The sequence below is a fragment of the Tamandua tetradactyla genome, chromosome 3 (genome assembly GCF_023851605.1).
Source record: "Tamandua tetradactyla isolate mTamTet1 chromosome 3, mTamTet1.pri, whole genome shotgun sequence".
NCBI lineage: Eukaryota > Metazoa > Chordata > Mammalia > Pilosa > Myrmecophagidae > Tamandua > Tamandua tetradactyla.
Genome location: NC_135329.1, coordinates 11,408,530 through 11,428,878, shown reverse-complemented (window position 1 = coordinate 11,428,878; position 20,349 = coordinate 11,408,530). Strand labels below are relative to the sequence as shown.

General features: G+C 47.7%; 1 protein-coding gene and 1 long non-coding RNA gene across 2 annotated transcripts; one reads left to right on the top strand and one right to left on the bottom strand.

Annotated features, from left to right (window-relative positions):
* Positions 1 to 228: 228 nt before the first annotated feature.
* On the bottom strand, positions 229 to 16,778 carry LOC143677011 (uncharacterized). Its single transcript, XR_013172341.1, has 3 exons — positions 16,669 to 16,778; positions 2,791 to 2,867; positions 229 to 345 (listed from the first exon to the last, which is right to left on the bottom strand). It is a non-coding gene; the product is annotated as an uncharacterized LOC143677011 (long non-coding RNA).
* FNDC4 (fibronectin type III domain containing 4) lies at positions 16,407 to 18,517 on the top strand. Its single transcript, XM_077152460.1, is given in 7 exon segments — positions 16,407 to 16,449; positions 16,452 to 16,541; positions 16,631 to 16,746; positions 16,987 to 17,191; positions 17,665 to 17,754; positions 18,059 to 18,183; positions 18,352 to 18,517. Coding segments are annotated over 7 exon segments (690 nt in total). The 5' UTR covers positions 16,407 to 16,421; the 3' UTR covers positions 18,388 to 18,517.
* Positions 18,518 to 20,349: the final 1,832 nt, after the last annotated feature.

Here is a 20,349-nt window from a genome sequence, read left to right as displayed (position 1 = left end):
GAAAAGGAATAGGGAGTGTTCTAGTTTGCTAGCTGCTGGAATGCAACACACCAGAGACGGATTGGCTTTTAATAAAAGGGGATTTATTTTGTTAGTTCTTCAGAGGAAAGGCAGTTAACTTTCCACTGAGGTTCTTTCTTACGTGGGAAGGCACATGGTGATCTCTGCTGGCCTTCTCTCCAAGCCCCTGGGTTCCAACAACTTTCCCCAGGGTGATTTCTTTCTGCATCTCCAAAGGCCTGGGCTGAGCTGCAAGTGCTGAGATGAGGTATGCTGAGCTGCTTGGGCTGTGCTACATTGAGCTCTCCATTTAAGCACCAGCCAATTAAGTCAAACATCAGGAGTCTGGAGGGAAAGGAAGAGGAGCAGGAGTGGCATCTCCAGGGAGGGTTTGCTCTAACTGCCACCCAGGATCCCCTCCCCAGGCCAGACCCTCACTGGCAAGGACTGCCCTCATTGCAGCAGGCATGCCTCCTAGCTGACTGCAGATGTAATTACCAAAAGATGAGGTTCACTTACCATTGGCTCATGTCAACAGCAACAAAACTGGTGCCTTCACCTGGCCAAGTTGACAATTGAATCTAATCACCACAGGGAGTTAAGGCTTAACATGCGCTGAGTTCCTCTTTGGACAGATGTAAATGTTTTGTTAATGGATGGTGGTGATGGTAGCACAACATTGTGAATATAATTTAACAGCACTGAAATATATACCTGAATGTGGCTAAAAGGGAAATGCTAGAGTATATACATGGTAACAGAACAAAGATTTTTAAAAATCCACGTAACTACAATACACCAACAGTAAACCCTAAGTTAAACCATGGACTAAAGTTAGTAGTACAATAATAAAAATGTGCTTTACCAATGCAAGGTATTAATAATAGGGCGGTATATGGGAATCCTGTATTTTATGCATGATTGTTCTGCAAACCCACAACTTCTCTAAAAAAATTGTGTGCACTATACAAAGTTTACTCACTATTAGGAAAAATGCACTATTCTACTTTTATTTTCCTAATAGTGAGCTAAATTTTTTTTAACCAATATGTCAGATAAGGAAAAGCAATTTGGTAATTTCAGCGAAATCAGAAAAAAAAGTTAGAAAAATTTATATCTATAGCTTATTTTTAAAATATCTTCCAGAATCACATATAAAATTTCATTAATCTATGCTGTTTCCATAATAATATTCATCTCAAATCAATGGCCGACTTCATTCTTAACAATATCCAATTATAATCAGGTGGAAAAAAATCCATTTGTCAATCATAAATAGGAGAATAGCTTAACGCTGGCTAAACATTGTATAGTCACACCATGGAATGCTACTCAGCAATATAAAGACATTAACTGCTGAAACACACAACAACACTGATGAACATCAAAAATATTATGTTCAGTGAGAGAAACCTTAAATAAAAGGGTATATACTAGATGATTCTATTCACATGAAGTTCTGGAACAGGCTAAACTAAGTCACAGTGAAAAAAATCAGAAAAGGGTTTGCTGGATTGGGGAGTGGGGATGGGGTGGGTTGATTGGAAAGGGCTTGAGGGTGACAGAAATGTACTCTATCTTCTTTGGGGTGGTATACAACTGTCAAAACTCCTTGAATTGAACACATAACATCTGTGCATTTTATTATTTGCAAAATAAAGCTCAATTAAAGAAAAGAAAAATCTGAAGGGAAAAAAAAGAATTGCTCAGCTGGCTTTGCATAAGTCAGACAATCTTTCAAACTTTCTCACCTCCAGCTTTGGGTCATGTGATTTCTGGGATCCCTCCTCCTCTGAGCCCCTCATGCAGATACTGCCTTCTCATTCCCATCCCTGGATGAAGTTCCCTTATACTCAAAAAAAAAAAGCAGGGGCTGTCTGATACTGATGATGGAGGGAGTTTCTTCAGAGGAGTCTGGAGGGAAAGGGAGAGGAGCAGGAGTGGCATCTCCAGGGAGGGCTTGCCCTGTCACCCAGGATTCCCTCCCCAAGCCAGACCCTTATTGGCAAGGACTGCCCTACAGTACTGGGGACCAAGGTCTGGATGCGGTGGTCTTCTCTTTCACCTGCTCCACCAACGTCTGCACCTCTGCAAGGTTGTTTAAGGGAGAGGAGGACATTAGAGGTGAAAGACTTGCTGTTTGGTTCATCTTTCTGTTCCCCTGGAGTCCAGTCAGGGCACTCACTCCTGTCTCTCCCTCTGAGCATTTCCTGTAGGATGCAGAAAAATGGCAGCCTCTCCAAGTCACTCTACAGCATCTCTACCACTCTCATCTTCCCTCTCACCATCCAGTGAAAATGAAGACCACAGTGTCAATTTCTGTGATGGCTGGCAGGATGGAAATCAGGAGGTCCTCATGGGGGGAGAAGAACTGGGGACACGAGGGCAGAAGGAGATGAGAGAGTCCCTCCCACAAAAACAACTCCAGGGCATAGACTTGCAGACTGAAGAGGACCTTAGAGGAAACTAATACAGGCTCTTTCTTAAAAATGAGATTCAAGACAAAATTAAAAAAAAAAAAAATGGAAAATAAGGAAAAATTATGTTCAAAGAAATGAAATGTTTTGCCAAAAGATACACATCACAAAGGAAGAGCTTGAACTATGGCCAGGTTTGAGGGTGAGCCCAGAGCCCTTCATACCCCATACACTGCCCCAAAACTTCATGACTTCAAAACCATATTCCCTTCTCTAGGCTGCCTTTCCCATTATTTCCATCTTCCCCTTTTCTCCCACCCTCTGTCAGTTAGTAATCTTCATAAGTTCCCAAGTCCCATCTTCCTTCTCTGACCTGGTTGATGAGCTGAGCCTTCTGGTTCAACAGGTCACTGTGATCACCAATGAGAAAGCCACAGGCATCTCAGAAATCTGGGAAGTTTAAGGGCAGAAATGAATGACGGGCTTAGGAAGAGAAGAAGTTTCCAGGCTTGACTTGGGGTGGGTGTCAGGGCAGAGGAGGGGGCAATAGGGATGGGAGGAAAGATGGCAAAACATAGGCTTTCTGAATTCAGTGAAGTTAGGGGAGCGATGAGTGGGGTATGGGGGGAAGGAATATTGTACATGGAAGGTCATAGCTAAGCATGGGGTAGGAACTGAGGAATCAAGGACCAAGTTGGAGTTCCAGGGAAGGAGCACTGGACTAAAATGCTTTTTTAGGTAGAGCAGGGGTGATATTGAGTGAGGAACCCCTATGGGTTGGAATAGGGAAGTGTTTGGATAGTGGAACAATCGGTTGAAATCAGATGGGTCAGGAAGAAATGCTGGACTGGGGTCCCACCAGCACCAAAGTTATGGGATGCACTCTAGTCTATCCATGATGGCAGTGATGCTAAGGGTCTGCCAGCTAACCAGGCATATCCAGCTTTTCTTCTCCAAGCTGAGAATGGGTCAGAGGTCAGTATATAAGAGGAGAGGTCACAGAGGAAAGAGGCCAGAGGTCAGAGAAAGATGCACACGAAAGAGCCCAAATGTAAAACAAAGCAAAACGAAAACCTGCCGTGACCCTCCAACATGCAGGCCCATTACCCCCACCAAAGACATCTTGTCCACTCACACATCTCTACTGCTCTCAAGAAGATCCCCATCCAGGCCTCATCTGCCTTCCAAACACATGTCCACACACCTGGTAGTTGGCTTGCTTCATCGGAGTGATGCTCTTAGAGCTTTGGCGGTAGGTCAACTGGAAATCCTGCTCAGATGTCTGCAGGATTTCCAAGAGGCATTTAGGAGAAAGGCCACCAGCTCCCAGGGAGCTGATCAGAAAGCCTGGATCCCCCATCCCCTGGGGGAGGTGCAATTCCCTTAAAACTAAGTTCTTCTGGCCCTTGGTGGAGGTGCAGAGAATAAGATCAAATCGAGGAAAAGAGGGGCAGAAGGGACTTCAGTGGGCAGAAAATGAAAGAGCAGAGAGAGGAACAAGGATACCAGGGAGCACTGGGTGGAGGATGGGGTCTGAGGGTTGATAAGGACGTGATGAGCACTCTGGAAGCTAATTTAGTGCCAGGTTAGAGATCCCGGTGAGAGAAGTAGCCCTTAGCAGGATGAGCTCTTGCCTGCGAGATCTGGACCACCCTCAAATCAAAGGACCCTTAGAAGCTAGGTTAGCTTTGAAAACCTCAGGCAGGCTCAGGGATTAGGTCTGGGACATAGAAGTCCAGGGTTCACCGGAAACAAAAGAGACTCTGTCCCTATGGTAGGGACAGTGACATTCACCTGCCAGCTCCTCTCCCAGGGGACGAGTGGCTGGGCCTCAGTTTTGTTTCACCAGCCCAGGCTCTGGCCCTGGACCTGCATTCCCTCACTCATTCCATCCTATCCCCTGCCTGATTCTGATCTCTCTCTCGTCCAAATCCTCCCTACCTCTGAGATGCTGCAATGCCCTGGTCCACAGACTTGTGTGCTGTCAGTAATAGGGTTTCCCACAAGATCTTGGCAGCACTTTCACTGGGGGGAGCCACTGAGGCCTTTGGGCTGAGGAAGCAATGACTCCAGGAGGAATCGGGAAAGGAAGAAGTGTTCACTCATTAGTGAACACTGGGCAGTAGGTAGTACTGGTGTCCCACAGGGTGCCATGAGAAGGAGGGCTGAGGGCTTAACTGAGGAAAGGAGAAGAGGGAAGGAAGGGCCCACCTCTGGCCATGTCTGTCGTATATTCTGGTCTCTTTGGCAGAGGAAGTCACAGTGATTGAGTTAAGTCTCTTGTCAGCCAGGTCAAGGGTTTTTCAGAGAATGAGTTTTTTTCCAAGAACTTTCTTCCCATCCCGCCCCACCACCACTACCATCATTTTTTATGGTAGTTTGTTAGTCTAAATATCATTTTTCATACACTTTGGACAGACCAAATGAAGTAGCCTTTGTGATGTACAGATATGTAACCCAACACACCAAACAGACAAAGAGATTACAGCAAAGTGAATGAGAAAAAAGCAGATGAGAAGAGAAGGTCAAAAGTAAACTCTTGCAGAGAAGAAAGGGAGATGAGCATCCGGGAGATGAAAGAAGAGGAGCTCATGTGTTCTCTGGAATTCCTGCCTTCCTCCCTCACAAAAATAAGCTAAAGGAGAATGTCAGATGCGCCTACCACTGGCAGAGGAGGCATAGGCACGCATTTGGCAAAGTCCCTTGACCAAAGCAAGGGTAGATGACATTAGTGAGACTCATCCCTAATCCAGAGGAGAATTTAAAAAGGCCCCCCCTCAATTCTAGAGAAGATGAGAAAGGGGAGAAGAATGACAATGCATTCCTTTTTTTTTCCAGCCCATTTTTAAAATTTAAATGTGTAAAAGAAACATAACGCAACATTAGGCAATTCACCATTCCATTCAATACAGTCTACACATAGTAACAAAAGAGCTCCTTTAAACAGAAACTGCCCTAGGCCACTTAAGTATTTAATGATTACTGGTTGGAGAGACAGGAAGGGAATGTAAGTTAAACATGCTAAGGTGAAAAACTAAATGAGAAAATAGGATTTGATTTACAACATTTCAGTTGTCACACAATGCTCCAGGAATATAGATATGCTACAGAACCTAAAATCGGAGGCCCTGTGGATCTGGAAAGCAATCCCAAGGTGCTGGGGGCAGAGTGGGAGGGAGGGGAGACCCTATCCCAATTGCAGGATTGAGCACCAAGCTTCCTATTTCCCTGGCATTTTCTGTACCTGCTCGACTACCTGAAGGAATGTTGACCTCCAGTCTTCAGTGGGGTCATTTCCGAGGTCCAGACAGAGTCAGAGGTGGAAGGATTGCCTGTGAGGATCTAAAGAAAAGACCTTAGCTAGGAGTCAGGATCAAAGACCATTTTGGGATTGGGTCAGAGGTCAACAGCTTCATAGGGAGATACATTTTGGAGCTCATAGGGGCACTGTGTCCCTGAATCCCCAAGTCTGGAGTTAGTAAAACATTTGGCAGCTTAAGTCCAGAGCAAAGCCCATCACTCAAGTTCAAAGTCCCAGCCTGAGACAGCATTTTCTTGTTTCCTTGTTCTTGGACAGGTGCATATCTGGCTACCATAGCTGCACTTGACACTCCCTCTGCAGGCCTCAGGGGGAATGCCTGTAATTCAAATATCAAAATTGCTCCCTTTTTTTCAGTCTTAAGATCAAAACAGAAGCCCTTCCCATTCCAGGAAATATATTCTAGAAATTCCCAAATAGTGAACCCCTCACTGCCTTAGGAAGGGTTAACAGTCCCTAAAAAGGGAACTGAGCTGCAAGGAATGAAGTATAGCACTTAACAGTTGGCAAACATTCCTTGAATGAATTAAGCAGGAACAAGACAATGTGTTAATGAGACAGCCCTGCAGGCTTGTTATCTGCTTAGGTACAAACCATGGAATCTCAAAGAATGAGGATCTTCTGTAGTTGATCTCTAAGGACTTTGCAAGAAGATGATTTGTTGCAGGATTTCGGCTTCCAGGTTCTTGGCCATGCCACAAGGAAGAATTCAAGGGCACAGCACAGACAGTAAGCAGGCAGAAAATGTATTAAGAATACATGTAAGAGGACAGGCAGGCACTCTTGCAAAGACACAGATGAGGAAGGAGAGAGGCAATAGGCAATGTAGGGTCATTTGCTTTTTTACATTAGCTTTACTTACTCCGCCTCCCCCCTCCTTGTTCAGGGCTCTTTCTCCTACCCTCCTTTCTCTCCAGGGCTGTGTCTTGTGGTAGACAGTGCATTTGGGTGGGTTGGTTGGTTCCACTCTTCTCCATAGATGACTCACTCAGGTGGGGATTGCTTGACTCCAGATGCTCTTTGCTGCTGTTCTTCTCAGAGACATCTTTCTCCTTGAGTCTGACCACTTTTTGGAGTTTGCCCTTTACTTAGCCAGCCACAGCCCTAATTATAATTTTGCATCAGATTTGCAAATCACCCTTTGAGGCAGGATCTCAAGAAGTTATCTAGATACACAGCATCCCTAACTTCTCCCTTCTCGCTGCACTCCTGCAAAAATTTCATCCCTTCTTGAACATATTCTTATATTTTTTCATCTGTCTGCAGAAATAAGTTTTACAATTCCTAGAGAAAAACAGATTCAGACTCATTGTGCGAAGTGTTTCCTATTATTTGTCCTCAAACTACTTCTGGAACTTCCCAGAGACTTAAGACCTTTATAAACAGAGGAAGGACAGAGCATCCCGTGTGTGTGGTTTTGAAACTGAGATTCCCAAACTTGGCTGGTCATCAAGATCACTTGAGGGGTTTTGCTTTTTACTAACTATCCATTTCTGGGTACCAACCCCACCCTAAGATCCAGATTTGGTAGTTCTGGAGTGGAGCCCAATAATCTGTGTTTAAAAAAGCTTCCCAGACAACTCTGAAGATCAGCCAAGTTTGGGAGCCACTGATTTAAGGAACAACTGGAAGATCTCCATGCTTACATTGTTTGAAATGCTTCATTTCACTTAGTCATAGTGCGAAATTAGCATCCACTGCGGCAGATGCATTTTGGTGAAGGAGAGTTTGCCATTAAAAGAATCCGGGATAAGAGTACCTGAGACTCATTTACACCTTAGTATGAATTATTCTAGAAGCCTACATCTGGGAGCTGAAAATGAACCTCAGAAAGAACCCAACTCACCCTCCTCTCCAAGACCACCACTAAAAATACACAAAGCTATTCGTGAGTAATCAACAAGGCTTTGTGGAATACCTCCAGGGACAGGAAGCCCTCGCCCTCACCACGTGGCCCACTCACTCTGGTGGTTTATTTAGCAGAGTTCCCCTAAACTGGCTGTGAACCAGAACCACCAGGGGTACTTTCAAAAAATAGATATACACAGGCCTTACCCCAGACTAGTAAATCAGACCTCTTAGATGTGGGGCTAAGAATCTACTTTCTTTTTTTTTTTTCTTTAACACTCCTCAGACAGCTCACCCACAGAACCATATTTAAGCGCTACTGGTTTAATGTGCTGATTTTCCCTGAGATCTGACAAAATGGCCTTTTAGAGTAAGAATAAGGAGGTGATTTGGTGGCACAGGGTTCCCAGGGAATGTGAACCGAGTGGGAGATTTCAGCAGCCAGAGGAGAGCAAAGGGTTTCTGGACTGATGAAGTGGAATGGGCACTAAAATAAGGGGGCCAGATAAAGGGGAAGAGGAAGCTACTCAGGACTCATTCCCAATGAAAGTATCTTTGTGGTTGCATCATTCCTGACTCAATTTTATCCCCCTGTCCTTGTTTCCCTTGGCTCCTCAATCCTTGTTATGGATGTATGCTATCATGTATATTATGTAGTCTTTGTGAGCTGCCTTCAGTCCTTTCTGAAACAAGTGAATAATTAAATAATAATAATAATTAAATAAACTAACAAACCCCCAAACCCTCATAAGCTTAGGGTCATCCCATATTTACTTTCATATTCTGGATTTGGTGAACAAGACCATATTTTAGTTTCCTTGGCTACTCAAGCAATACCATGCAGTGGGTCAGCCTAAACAATGGGAATTTATTAGCTCACGGGTTTGAGGCTAAGGGAAAGCCCAAATCAAGGTGTCCTCAAGGCAAGATTTTCTCCAAAGACTGGCATTCTTGGGCTAGGTGTCAGAGGTCCTTGGTCTTGGGCTTCTCTGTTACATGCCAACGCACATGGTAGCCTCTCCTGTCCTCTCCCTTCTCTTCTGGTTCCATTGACCTTAGGCTTCTTGCATTCCATGGTTTTTTCCTCTCTGAATTTCATTCTGCTTATAAAGGACTGCACTAATAGAATTAAGACCCATCACGATTGAATTGGGTTGCACGGTAACTGAAATGATCTCATTGAAAGGTCTTACTTACAATGGGTTCAAACCCACAGGAAAGGATTAAATTTAAGAACATGTTTTTTCTGGGGTACATATAGCTCCAAACCATCACTGAACATATTCATTTTTCCTTCTTCCTTGTGATTGTATACAGACTATGACCATGTTCCCTTCCAGCCTCCCCTGGCATCAGTGCAGTTGGCACCTTGCATTACTGAAGTCTTACCTGGCCATGCCCACTGGGTTAAAACCAAGCAGGCCTGCCAAGAAGACAGCTGGGTTATCCATGCAATAGTGCATCTGGCCTGTCCCAAAAGGAGCCTGATGTGGGGAGAGAGAGGAGGGCATGAAGAGGTAACCCATGTGCCCATGTGCATCAGAATCCCCCAGAATACTTGCTAGAAATACAGGTTCCTGGGCACAGTTACCTTCTACTAACTCAAATTTGAAGAGTAGGGCCTAGGTATGTATATTTTCAACAAGCTCCCCAAAGAAATCTTATGCACAGTAAAGCTAGAAAACTACTGGATAAATCATAAGCTCCTTGAAGTCAATGTCCTGTTCTCCTTGTGTACCTTCTTCCTTATCTGGTACTTCTGGGGTTGAGTTTCTGCTCAGTGAATCCTTAGAAGCAGCTACAGAGTTCAGAGAAAACTTGGGGTCATCTAGTCCAGTACTTCTCAACCAAATTACCTGGGAATCTTGTTAAAGTACAGATCTGGACTCAGTGGGGCCTGACATTCTGCCTTTCTCACAAATCCAAGCAGATGCCTATACTACTGGCCTATGAACCACACTTTGAGTAGCAAGAGACCAGTCCAGGAGTCAGCAAACGTTTTCTATAAAGGATCAGAGAGTAAATATTTTAGGCTTTCATGGGCCCTATAATCCCTGTTGCAACTACCAACCCTACATTAGGTCCTGACAGAATCAGTAGACAACATGTAAACAGATGGGCGTGACCACATTCTAACAAAATCTTACTTACAAAAAACAGGCAGTGAGCCCAGATTGGCCTGGAGTGGTCTATCTGTTTGGGTTGTTGAATAGACTGATGCACAGATATTCTGTGATGGCATCCCTTCCCCCTTGTCTCAGATCCACAAAAACTGGGTCCAACGTGAAATACCTTCTGCAAATCTTCCTATTTTCTGGAACCCGTCTCATCACTCTATCTTCTGTGCTCTTCCATTTCCACCCTCTTACCTCCCTGTAAATCAATCCACTCAACCTGTCTTCACCCTCACAGGGGGTCCCACAGAAATGCCAATGATGTCACCTTCTTCTTCCCAGCAGCCCCCCAGGCATGGAGAATGGGAAAGGTGGTGCTGCTCAAGGGGATTCTAGGTGAAAACCTACAGTGTGGGGGGTATCAGGGTCAGCATATGGGAAGGGTCAGGCTTTGGCTGAACTGTTGGGGCTTTAATGTACCCAGGGGGAAGAACAAACAGAGGTCCCTGATTGAGTGTCGGTGGAAAGCCAGACCTTGTTCAGTTCCTCAATTCTTCCTAAATGTCACCATAGACCTAAGGTGTCAGCCTCAAGGCCAGTGGTATTGATTGGCAAGTAAAATCCTATGGTTTACATTGAAAGAAGAGAATGAAAGGAAAATTATCTTTGATTAACCACTCACTGTTTTGGTGGCACTGTGTGAAACACTCTGACTGAAAAACTCAAACACCTACCAGGGCCATCAATTGAGTAACATAAATATGTGAAATAGTCTAAGAGTAAGGCAATAGAGAATGGTGGGGATCAAGGCAAATCAGACTCATTCTCTGCCAAAAGGCATTCAAGTTCAGTTTCTAAAAAATACCATTCAAGGGGTGCACAGGTGGTTCAGTGGTAGAATGCTTGCCTTCCATGTGGGAGACCTGGGTTCGATTCTCAGACCATGCACCCAATATTTATATATACCATTCAAGCTAAACAAAACCTATCTTACCTATCACCCCCTGCCATGAAGTAGGTGTAAAAAGGCTTGTGCCCTAGACCTTTTCTTAGCTGGTGTGCGGGTTTGAAGTGATATATGTGCCCTAGAAAAACCATGTTTTAATCCTAATCCTATTTTGTAAAGGCAGTTGTTTCTTCTAATCCCTATTCAGTACTGTATGTTTGAAACTGTAATTGGATCATCTCCCTGGAGATGTGATTTAATCAAGAGTGGTTGTTAAACTGGATTAGGTAGAGGTGTGTCTCCACCCATTTGGGTGGGTCTTGATTAGTTTCTGGAGTACTATAAAAGAAGAAACATTTTGGAGAATGAGAGAGATTCAGAGAGAGCAGAGAATGCTGCAGCAGCACGAAGCAGAGAATCCATAAGCCAGCGACCTTTGGGGATGAAGAAGGAAAACGCCTCCCGGGGAGCTTCCTGAAACTGGAAGCCAGGAGAGAAAGCTAGCAGATGATGCTGTTCACCATGTGCCCTTCCAGCTGAGAGAGAAGCCCTGACCCTCTTCGCCATGTGCCTTCTCACTTGAGAGAGAAACCCTGAACTTCATCGACCTTCTTGAACCAAGGTATCTTTCTCTGGATGCCTTTGATTGGACATTTCTATAGACTTGTTTTAATTGAGACATTTTCTCGGCCTTAGAACTGTAAACTAGCAACTTATTAAATTCCCCTTTTAAAAAACTGTTCCATTCCTGTTATATTGCATTCCGGCAGCTAGCAAACTAGAACAGCTGGTTAAAGGAGATCTGTCAGGAAGAAGAAGATGTGATGGCAGTAAAGGAAACATCTTGGAGTGTTTAACCCTTAGAGGGCAGAAGCTGTATAACGAGTCTCTTAGACCAGTGCTTGACTCAGTACTTCTTGGAATCTGGCACTTAAAAATGCTATTTGGAGGTGATCAATTGAAAGGGCATGGGATGTAGAGAGGCTGGCAATAGATCAGTGAGGGCTTAAATAGGTGCAGAAGAAACAGGACCCCATGGTGAGATGTACCTTTTGGAGGAGAGAGCGAGCCAGGCCTGGATCTAAGGAGCAGTTTACCAAGGAGCCTAGCGTTATGGTCCTTCAGATCACCCCAAGAAGGGAGAGGAAAGGTAACTGGGGATCAGAGCACTTGACACGAGGAACGCCATCCCACCGGGGTGGCCCCTCCACTCAGCACTACCAGCCCCGCAGCAGGCTGGTGAGGAAGGAAAAATGCCAGGGTTGCCAGAGCCCAGCTCAGGTTGGGGGGACTATCTTCTTTTCCTTGTTAGTAATGGAAGAGGAGTGGGGAGACTGTATCCTTTCTCTCATCACAACAGTGAACAGAATAAGTACTTGGAATCTTCAGTAGGGCATGAGATCTTGTTGGTTTGTCCAGGTTAGTGTGATACCCTGATATATCCCAGAGTAATTTGGGCAGTGAATAAAGAAGTATTTGCAAGTATTGCCTCTTGGGGGTCTGGGGATAAAGGAGGAAATATTCAAAATACTCCCCATTTGGAGAATTTCTGATATTCTCACAAGCAGTGGGGACAATCAAATCAATAGGCCAAGTCCTTGATCTTGGGGTTTGCCCCTATGAAACATGTTCCTGCAAGGATAGGCTAAGCCTACTTAAAATTATGCTTACGAGTCACCCCAGAGAACCTCTTCTGTTGCATATTCCTAAAATGATTATTTTATGAATGATCAGATTGTGGCCTCTCTCTCTCTCAGCCAATATAGCAAGCGAACTCACTACCCTCCCCCTCTCTATGTGGGACATGACCCCAGGGATGTTAAGTCGCCCTGGCAATGTGAGACAGAAATCCTGGGATAAGCCGGGACCCACATCAAAGAATTGAGAAAGCCTTCTTTACCAAAATGGAGAAGAGATAAGTAAGACAAAATAAAGTTTCAGTGACAGAGAGATTTCAAACAGAGTCAAGAGGTTACCCTGGAGGTAATTCTTATGCATTATATAGATATCTCTTTTTAGTTTATGGTGTATTGGAATGGCTGTAGGGAAGTACCTAAAACTTTTGAGCTGTGTCCCAGTAGCCTTGATTCTAAAAGACAATTGTATACAGATATAACTTTTACAATGTGACTGTGTGATTGTGAAAACCTGTGTCTGTTGCTCCTTTTATCCTGGGCATGGCAGATGAGTAAAAAAATATAGGTAAATATATATATAAATAATAGGGGGGACAAAGGGTAAAATAATTGGGTAGGTGGAAATACTAGTGGTCAATGAGAGGGAGGGATAAGGGGTACAGTATGCATGTTTTTTTTGTTTTTATTTCCTTTGCTGGGATGATGTAAATGTTCTAAAAAATGCTCATTTTATGAATATACAACTATGTAATGATATTGTGAGCCACTGATTGTGCACCATGTATGGAATGTATGTGTGTGAAGATTTATCAATAAAAATATTTTAAAAATAGTGAACAGAACATAAGTAGTATGGTGTAGCAAAAAGAACATCAATTTTGAGAAAAAAATGTCAGTTTGACTCCCATCTCTGGCTTATCTACTTATTTAAATCCTTATTTATTCCAGAAAGTACTGAAAGCAGCTTTGTCATCCAAATAAAAACAATAAAAGCAGTGTTATCTGGTAACTATTAATGGGGTGTATTGGGGCAAGATATTATGTTATCTTTTCTAAGTCTTTGTTTTCTTATCTGAAAAAAAAAAGAAGACAGCACCAAGGTCACAAGTAATTGTGAGACTTGTGGTGTGAAAGTGCACTGTAAACTATAAAGTGTTATGCAATTAATGTTTTACTATCATTATTACCAATTAAGAAAGTAGGCATCCAAGAAGGTGGTCTGGGAGGAAGAACTGACATTCTACAAAAGCGAAAGTGGACCAAGAAAATGGAAAGGAAGAAGATAGGCAGGGAGCAGATGGAGGATTAGGATCTTAAGCACCTCCTGAATTTTTCCAGCCATATGTACCATGGGGTTCAGAATGGAATCACTGCAGAGTCACTGTAAGGAACAGGCAAGAATCAGAAGCCAAAGAGGGGAAGACAACAGATTGGGTGGGTGGGTGGGGGAGCTCTTAGGGTTTCCAAATCAGGGGCCATGGTCTTGAAGGGTAGAAGTTAAGGTAGGGTAGAGATTGGTAAGTTAGGCTCTTCAGCACCTCCCAGGGATGGTATGTGGGTTGCCTGGTATGTGGGGAGGGCTTGTCCTTCCTTTGGGAAGACCTCGGCATTACATTGTCCTGGCAGTCCAACAATTTGCTTGGCATCTGCTTTGTGCAGGTCCCAGGTCAGTGGGTCTGACTTCTCTATTATTGGCAGGGCTGCCTCCTACCCAGACTACTAAAGGGAAGTAGGGGGACAGAAGCGAGGGTAAGAAGTCAAAATCTCATTCAGGACCGCTGAGCCGGAGGTTGGAGGGGCAGCACACACACGCACACGCGCACACACACACACACACACACACACATCCCCCAAGGACTTAGCCTGAACTTGCTACTCTGGGGGAGTAGCAGAAACCCAAGGGCAGAGAGAGCTCTTAATGAAAAATGATACTAAGAACAGTACAGAAGACTATCATGGATGAGGGGTCTCACCTTCCACTTGCCAGACTTGGGGGGCTCGATCACATGTTGAAACTGTTTCATGCTTGGCATGGTCCCATGCTGTGGCCACACTGCCCTGCCTGCCTTTTTTAGCCATAAAGATTCTTGCGGTCACATGGACTCTGCTTCCTGCTGACCGGGCCTTACTGAACCACAGTAAGCTCAGTAAGGTATAACCCATGTGCCCTGTCCTCTCTGAGCACCACCTCCTGCCCCTCTGCCTGTACCCTTTCCAGGTCATCAGGCCCCCAGCCCCCTCCTCTCAGAAGGCACCCCTGCTCCCCAGCCTCTGGAGGAGGAAGATACAAGGCTTATTTATCTTGCCCTTCAGGTACCATTCCCTCTTCTCTAGCAGACAAGAACCCCTGGGCCAGAGTGTTCTGGGACCAGGACGTCTCAGAAGGCCAGAGACCAGGGTCCTCCGTGTCAGCAAGAGTCAGCAGGGGTCAGAGGACCAGGCCCTGGCTTGATCACATGCTTAGCACACTTAGTCCTGCCCCGCCCGGCTTGTCCCCGTTCACTTTCTCCTCTCAGAAAGGAAGGCCACAGAAGCTTCGGAGCCCCAGGTGTGCTTGCAATGAACTGGAATGTTACAAGGCAGCAGTGCCACAGAAATAGAAATACTGTAATAGAAGTCAAAGTGTCTGCCCCAAATACCACAGGAACCAACTTTCACGCACATCAAGGAGAGCACTTTTCAGTATCTTGTTAGACACATCACCAGCATCTTATTGGACATGTCAACACTAAGAAGCGCATACTGATAGCCTTATTGCTCAGGTGATGAGCCCAGAAAAGTTAGACAGGTTGTTTGAGATCAGAATTGGCACTCACCCAAGACCTCTCACTCCAGATCCCGTGCTCTGCCAAAGGCAAAATAAATCTTACTGAATGAATGAAGTAACGGACAAATTGGTGCAGGTGGGTACTGATCACTCAGAGTGCTGGAAGACCTAAACAGACCTTTTCCCACCCTGATATCTGACCCTCACCGCAGCCCTGTGATTTACAGGTTTGGAACCTGAGGCACAGATTAACCAGTTTCTCCAAAGCCACACGGTAAGCGGCAGAGCTAAAACAAGAATCCCGGGGCTTTGCTCTTCAAATTGCCCCCACATAAACCCAGCACTCTTAATAACCGCTGCAGCTCCGGAGCTTAACATAACGCCAGACACACAGGAGATGTTCAATAAATATTTGCCGAATAAACGAAAGGATGAATGAGAGTGGACGGAATCAATACCAGATTATGAATGGGGAAGGGACCTCTACAAACTGACGCACTCCATGAGGAAGGGATTATGAGAACAATCATTATCTGGATCTTCTCCCCCCTCTCCTGTGGTCTCCCTCCCCCTCGGGAGGTGGCATTCTTCCTCCCAGCTAGGCTGATTCCATCCGGGCACGGAGAGGCTTTCCCAGGAGCCGGGGACCCCGCACCCGCACCTCTCCCCACGCCCCGGGAGGGAGCAGGGTCGTGGGAGGAGCCCCGAGAGGACTTGGGGTGGGGGTGGGGGCAGTGGGGGAGTGACGGCGGCGAGAACCCCGGCGGGGCGGGGCGGGCCCGCGCGTCCCGGCCCGGGCTGCGGCGGAGCGAGAGCGGGGCCCGCTCTGCAGAAGGCGACGGCCGGCTCGCCGGGACGGTCACCACCCGCTGCAGGGGCCGGCGGAAGCGGCCGCGCTGCCTCCTGCCCCGGGGACCCGGGCCCGCCGCTGGGCCGCGCCGGCAACGCCCCCTGCTCCGGGACCGACTCCGCGGCCCGCGCGAGCTCCGGGGGCTCCGCAGCCCCGCGGCCCGCTCCGCCGCCGCCCTCTGCCCGCAGCTCGGTGGCGCGCTGCCCTCCTGGCCGGGCCGGCGCCGGGATGGGGTAGGGCAGCGCCGCCGAGGCGGGCCATGGGCCGCCCTCTGGGCACCGAGCAGCCCCCGGAGGCCTGACCGCCGCGAGGACCGCGGGGAGGTGGGTGCCGGCGGGGCAGAGCCGCGCACTGGGGGGCGCGGGGGGGAGCGGGGGCGCGTAGGGCAGGGCGGTGGGGGCGGGGGCTGCCGCGGGCCGTGTGGAGCCGGGGAGAGCCGCTACCCACCCGTGCTTTCCGGGCAGCCCGTGACCACCCCGGCAACTCCTGTCCCCTCCAGGAGCCCCGCCTGGATGCGAAGCGGATGCCCCAGGGGCCCCCAGCGGACTTGGTGGGACCATGGCTTCGCTGATGCCCCTCTCCCCGTATCTCAGCCCCACGGTCCTTCTGCTGGTCAGCTGTGACCTGGGTTTTGTGCGAGCAGGTGAGTGAAGAGGGGCCGGGGGTTGAGGGTCAGCCACGGCTGGTCTGCGGGTGGAGGCGGTTAACCTGTTCACACGCCGGCACCCACAGACCGGCCTCCATCTCCTGTGAACGTGACGGTCACTCACCTCAGAGCCAACTCGGCCACTGTGTCCTGGGACGTCCCAGAAGGCAACATCGTCATTGGCTACTCCATTTCCCAGCAAGTATGAATCAGCCCGCTGCTCCCCCCACAATCTGTGTCCTTGAATCTCTGAGCCTTCCTTCCGTTGCCCGCCCCCAGCCCCCCAGCCTCCCCTTTCCCCAGCGGTGGGGAAATCTGAGAGTTGGTGTTTCCTAGCTGAAGCTGCTCTGTTGGGGGTGTCTGGCTGTTCGGGAGTCCCGGTTCTAGCCTTGAGGCCCGGGACCCGCACGAGGCTCTTCTCCCTCCCGTCTGCTCCCCGCAGCGGCAGAACGGCCCCGGGCAGCGCGTGATCCGGGAGGTGAACACCACCACTCGGGCCTGTGCCCTCTGGGGCTTGGCTGAGGACAGCGACTACACCGTGCAAGTCAGGAGCATTGGCCTGCGGGGAGAGAGCCCCCCGGGACCCCGGGTGCACTTCCGAACTCTCAAGGGCTCTGACCGGCTGCCCTCCAACAGCTCGAGCCCAGGTAAGGATCCCATCCACTCCCTAGGTCCCCCCTGAAACTCGGGATCCTCTGGCTTTTTACCTTGGCCTTTAGCCTCTTGTTTATTTCCCCCAAGGCAAGCACCGGTCTAGCTTAGATGAATAGAGGGATGATTTGATTCATTGTGCTGCCAGGAAAGGAAGGAAAAGCAGGTGGGCAGAAGAATGGTTCTAGACAGCTTGGGAATTAATCCTTTGGGGGAAGGGCTTTCGAGCTTCCTTTTCCCCAGCCTCAGTTCACAGCAGCTGCAGCCTGCATAAGTGAGTGCCTGACCTCTGGCCCTCCAGCTTCTCAGTCTCTAATTCCCTGTCCACTGACCGTTTCCTCCCCGAGATGCAAACTGGGATGGGTTTACCCTGACTCTAATCCCCAGCATCTCCATCCTTAACCCTGTGCCTAGGCCTAATTCTCCAGCTGACTCCCAGAAGCCCAGAGTCTGTCTCTTCCCTTCTCAGGTGACATCACTGTGGAGGGTCTGGATGGAGAGCGACCGCTGCAGACAGGGGAAGCCGCCATCGTCGTGGTGGTGCTGCTTATGTGGGCTGGTGAGTAAGCAGCTGGCTGGGGAACCAGGGGCTGAGTGGGGCTCCCGGCAGGTGGGAGGTCCCTGGGAGAAAGGGTGTGAAGGAAACGGAGTTGAGGGGGATGATGGGGGAGTTGGCAGAGAGGGAGAAGAGGCCATTGGGATCCCAGGGAGAAGACGGAGAGGGCAGACCCCACACAGGCACTGGGAGTTCAAGGGTTTTCTTCTCGGGTTTTCTAGAAGCCATTTGGGTATCCCGCTGCCCTTCAAGGCAGTGATGGGGGAGGTCAGGATCGAGGCTCAGATTGGTGTGGTTGCTGTTTCAGCTGTAATTGGGCTATTCTGCCGTCAGTACGACATCATCAAGGACAACGACTCCAACAACAATCCCAAGGAGAAGGGGAAGGGGCCAGAACCAAGTCCTCAGGGAAGGCCAGGAGGGACAAGACAGGTGATGTGGGACCAGTGAGGGTGGGAAGGGAAACCAGGCAAAGAGAGAAGACCAAAGGGGGGCAGGAAAAGAGGGAGCGTGGAAGGTATGGGTTGGAGGAGGCTGGAGAAAAGGTGTGGCGCCTATTACCTTCCTGAAATTAGAGTCAAACCCATTTTCCTTTCTCAGAAAAAGTCACCGTCCATCAACACCATCGATGTCTGAGTGACAGAAACAAACCAAGAGAGAGATGCGCGAACAACTGGGCATGGGGGTGGGGTCAGGGTGAGCATAAGGCAGTGATCGGTCCAAGGCTGAAGGATCCCACAATCTCCCAGAGGGGGATGGCGCTCCCGCAATCTCAGGCCTGACCCCCATCCTCTTTCCACTGTGAGCAGGGCCAGAAGGTAGGTCTGCCAGCGTCTGTTCCCCTGGACCTGGGGAGTGGATATCCGAAAGGATGCCTCTTCTCAGCCACCAGGTCCAGGCGAGAGTCACTTGTTCAACCCTACCCCGTTAGGTCCCAAATAAGGGGCCCCATTCCACCTGCATCAGGACTCTCAGCATCCCCAGCTGCCCCTATATCTTGCCTCAGAGAGGGGTGTTTCTGTGGGCACTTCCTCTCCCCCAGCAAATGAAAAGAATCATCTGGGGCTGGAGGCAGATGCTGCACTGCACTACTCCAATGTCTTCCATGGAGCCTCAGGTGCTCCCCCTCTCACCTGGCAGTCCCTCCAGCTGCTGGTGATCTCACCCCCTTGGACATTTTTCCAATAAAGGTTCTTGGACAAACCGGAGCTGACTTTATGCTATACTGTAGAATACGCTGAAGACATTTCCCCACTTCACCCCTCTCCTGCCTGGTCAAGGACCCCTCATGCCACCAACAACTTGACAGGGACAGACTCTCATTGTAAGGGGTTTGCTTTGATTCTCCAGGCTTGAAGGGGTAGGCGGAGAGGGGTCAAGGAGAAGGAATGCAGGAACTAGAGCCCCACTTCCTTTCACTTGTTGGATGAGAAGGGGGAAAAGGGCACAAGAGGGATATAATTTCTTTCTGCACAGTGGAAGATTAAGGTTATGCCCCATGACAGAGCCATTAGCCTTTTTACCTTGGCTGCCTACATCAGCAACCCAGCGCCTCACCATTTACTCTTCTGCCGCTTCCATTGACCGTGGGATAATGGTCAGAATGGACTGAACAGCGTCTCAGGGATTAACAAAAGAGCAGCTGCACTGAAGGAACTCTTAGTGCCACAGGCTCCTCTCCTGTGGGTCCCCATGCCTATTCTCTGCTTTTCCCTTCTCTTTCATCTGTCTGTCTCTGTCCAGTTGGTCACATTAATAATTGTGAACTGTAAATGAATCTATATTCAGGCTTTGTAACCATGTCCAGAGGAGGATTCTTGGGAATAAAACTGAGGGATTAAAATTCCCCTGTCAAAAGAATTATACTTTGGACTCTGCCCCACTAGGGTCTACTTGCTTCTTATAAAAATAGGAGCTGTCCTCTACCCTCTCCTAATTCCCAAGGCAGGGGTGGTGACAGCCAGGAAAAAATATCTGCTGACATCTGAAACCACTGTGTGTGTATGTAAGCTTCAGGACCTAAAATCAGGCAGATTTTGAGTAAATTTGCTGTGGTAAATGACAGTATTTAGGATACTTTCTAGGGGTTAAGGGCTTTCCTAGGGATCATTCCACAGGAGGCTTTATGAATAACCCTCCTTTTCTGTGTCTCTCTCTCAATTAGGTTACATAAAATTTGACCAGTAATTCTGAAAGGGATCCTAGCTATACAATCCAAAAATCAAGTAAATATATCTCTTACTTAACCAAGCCCCAATCCCAGGTATCCCAAGACTTAACCTTCACCTATAGGGTAAGCCAAGCTCTCTCTGGTCTGCCCTGTGTTCTGAGTCATATGGGCAATCTCTATCCTCTATCCCATCTTATCGATAGCTCTTTCCAATATGAAAAAATTACAATGGGCATAGCCCACATACCCCTAAAGATTGGGAGAAAGATCAAAGGAGAAGGAGTTATAACATAGTAGATAGGATTTAACAAATGGGAATGACTGCTGAATCATTACACTGATATTTCTTTTAGTCTCCAGTGTCTTGGAGCAGCTAGAAGGAAAAACCTAAAATTGTGGAACTGTAACCCATATCAAACTCTGAAGTC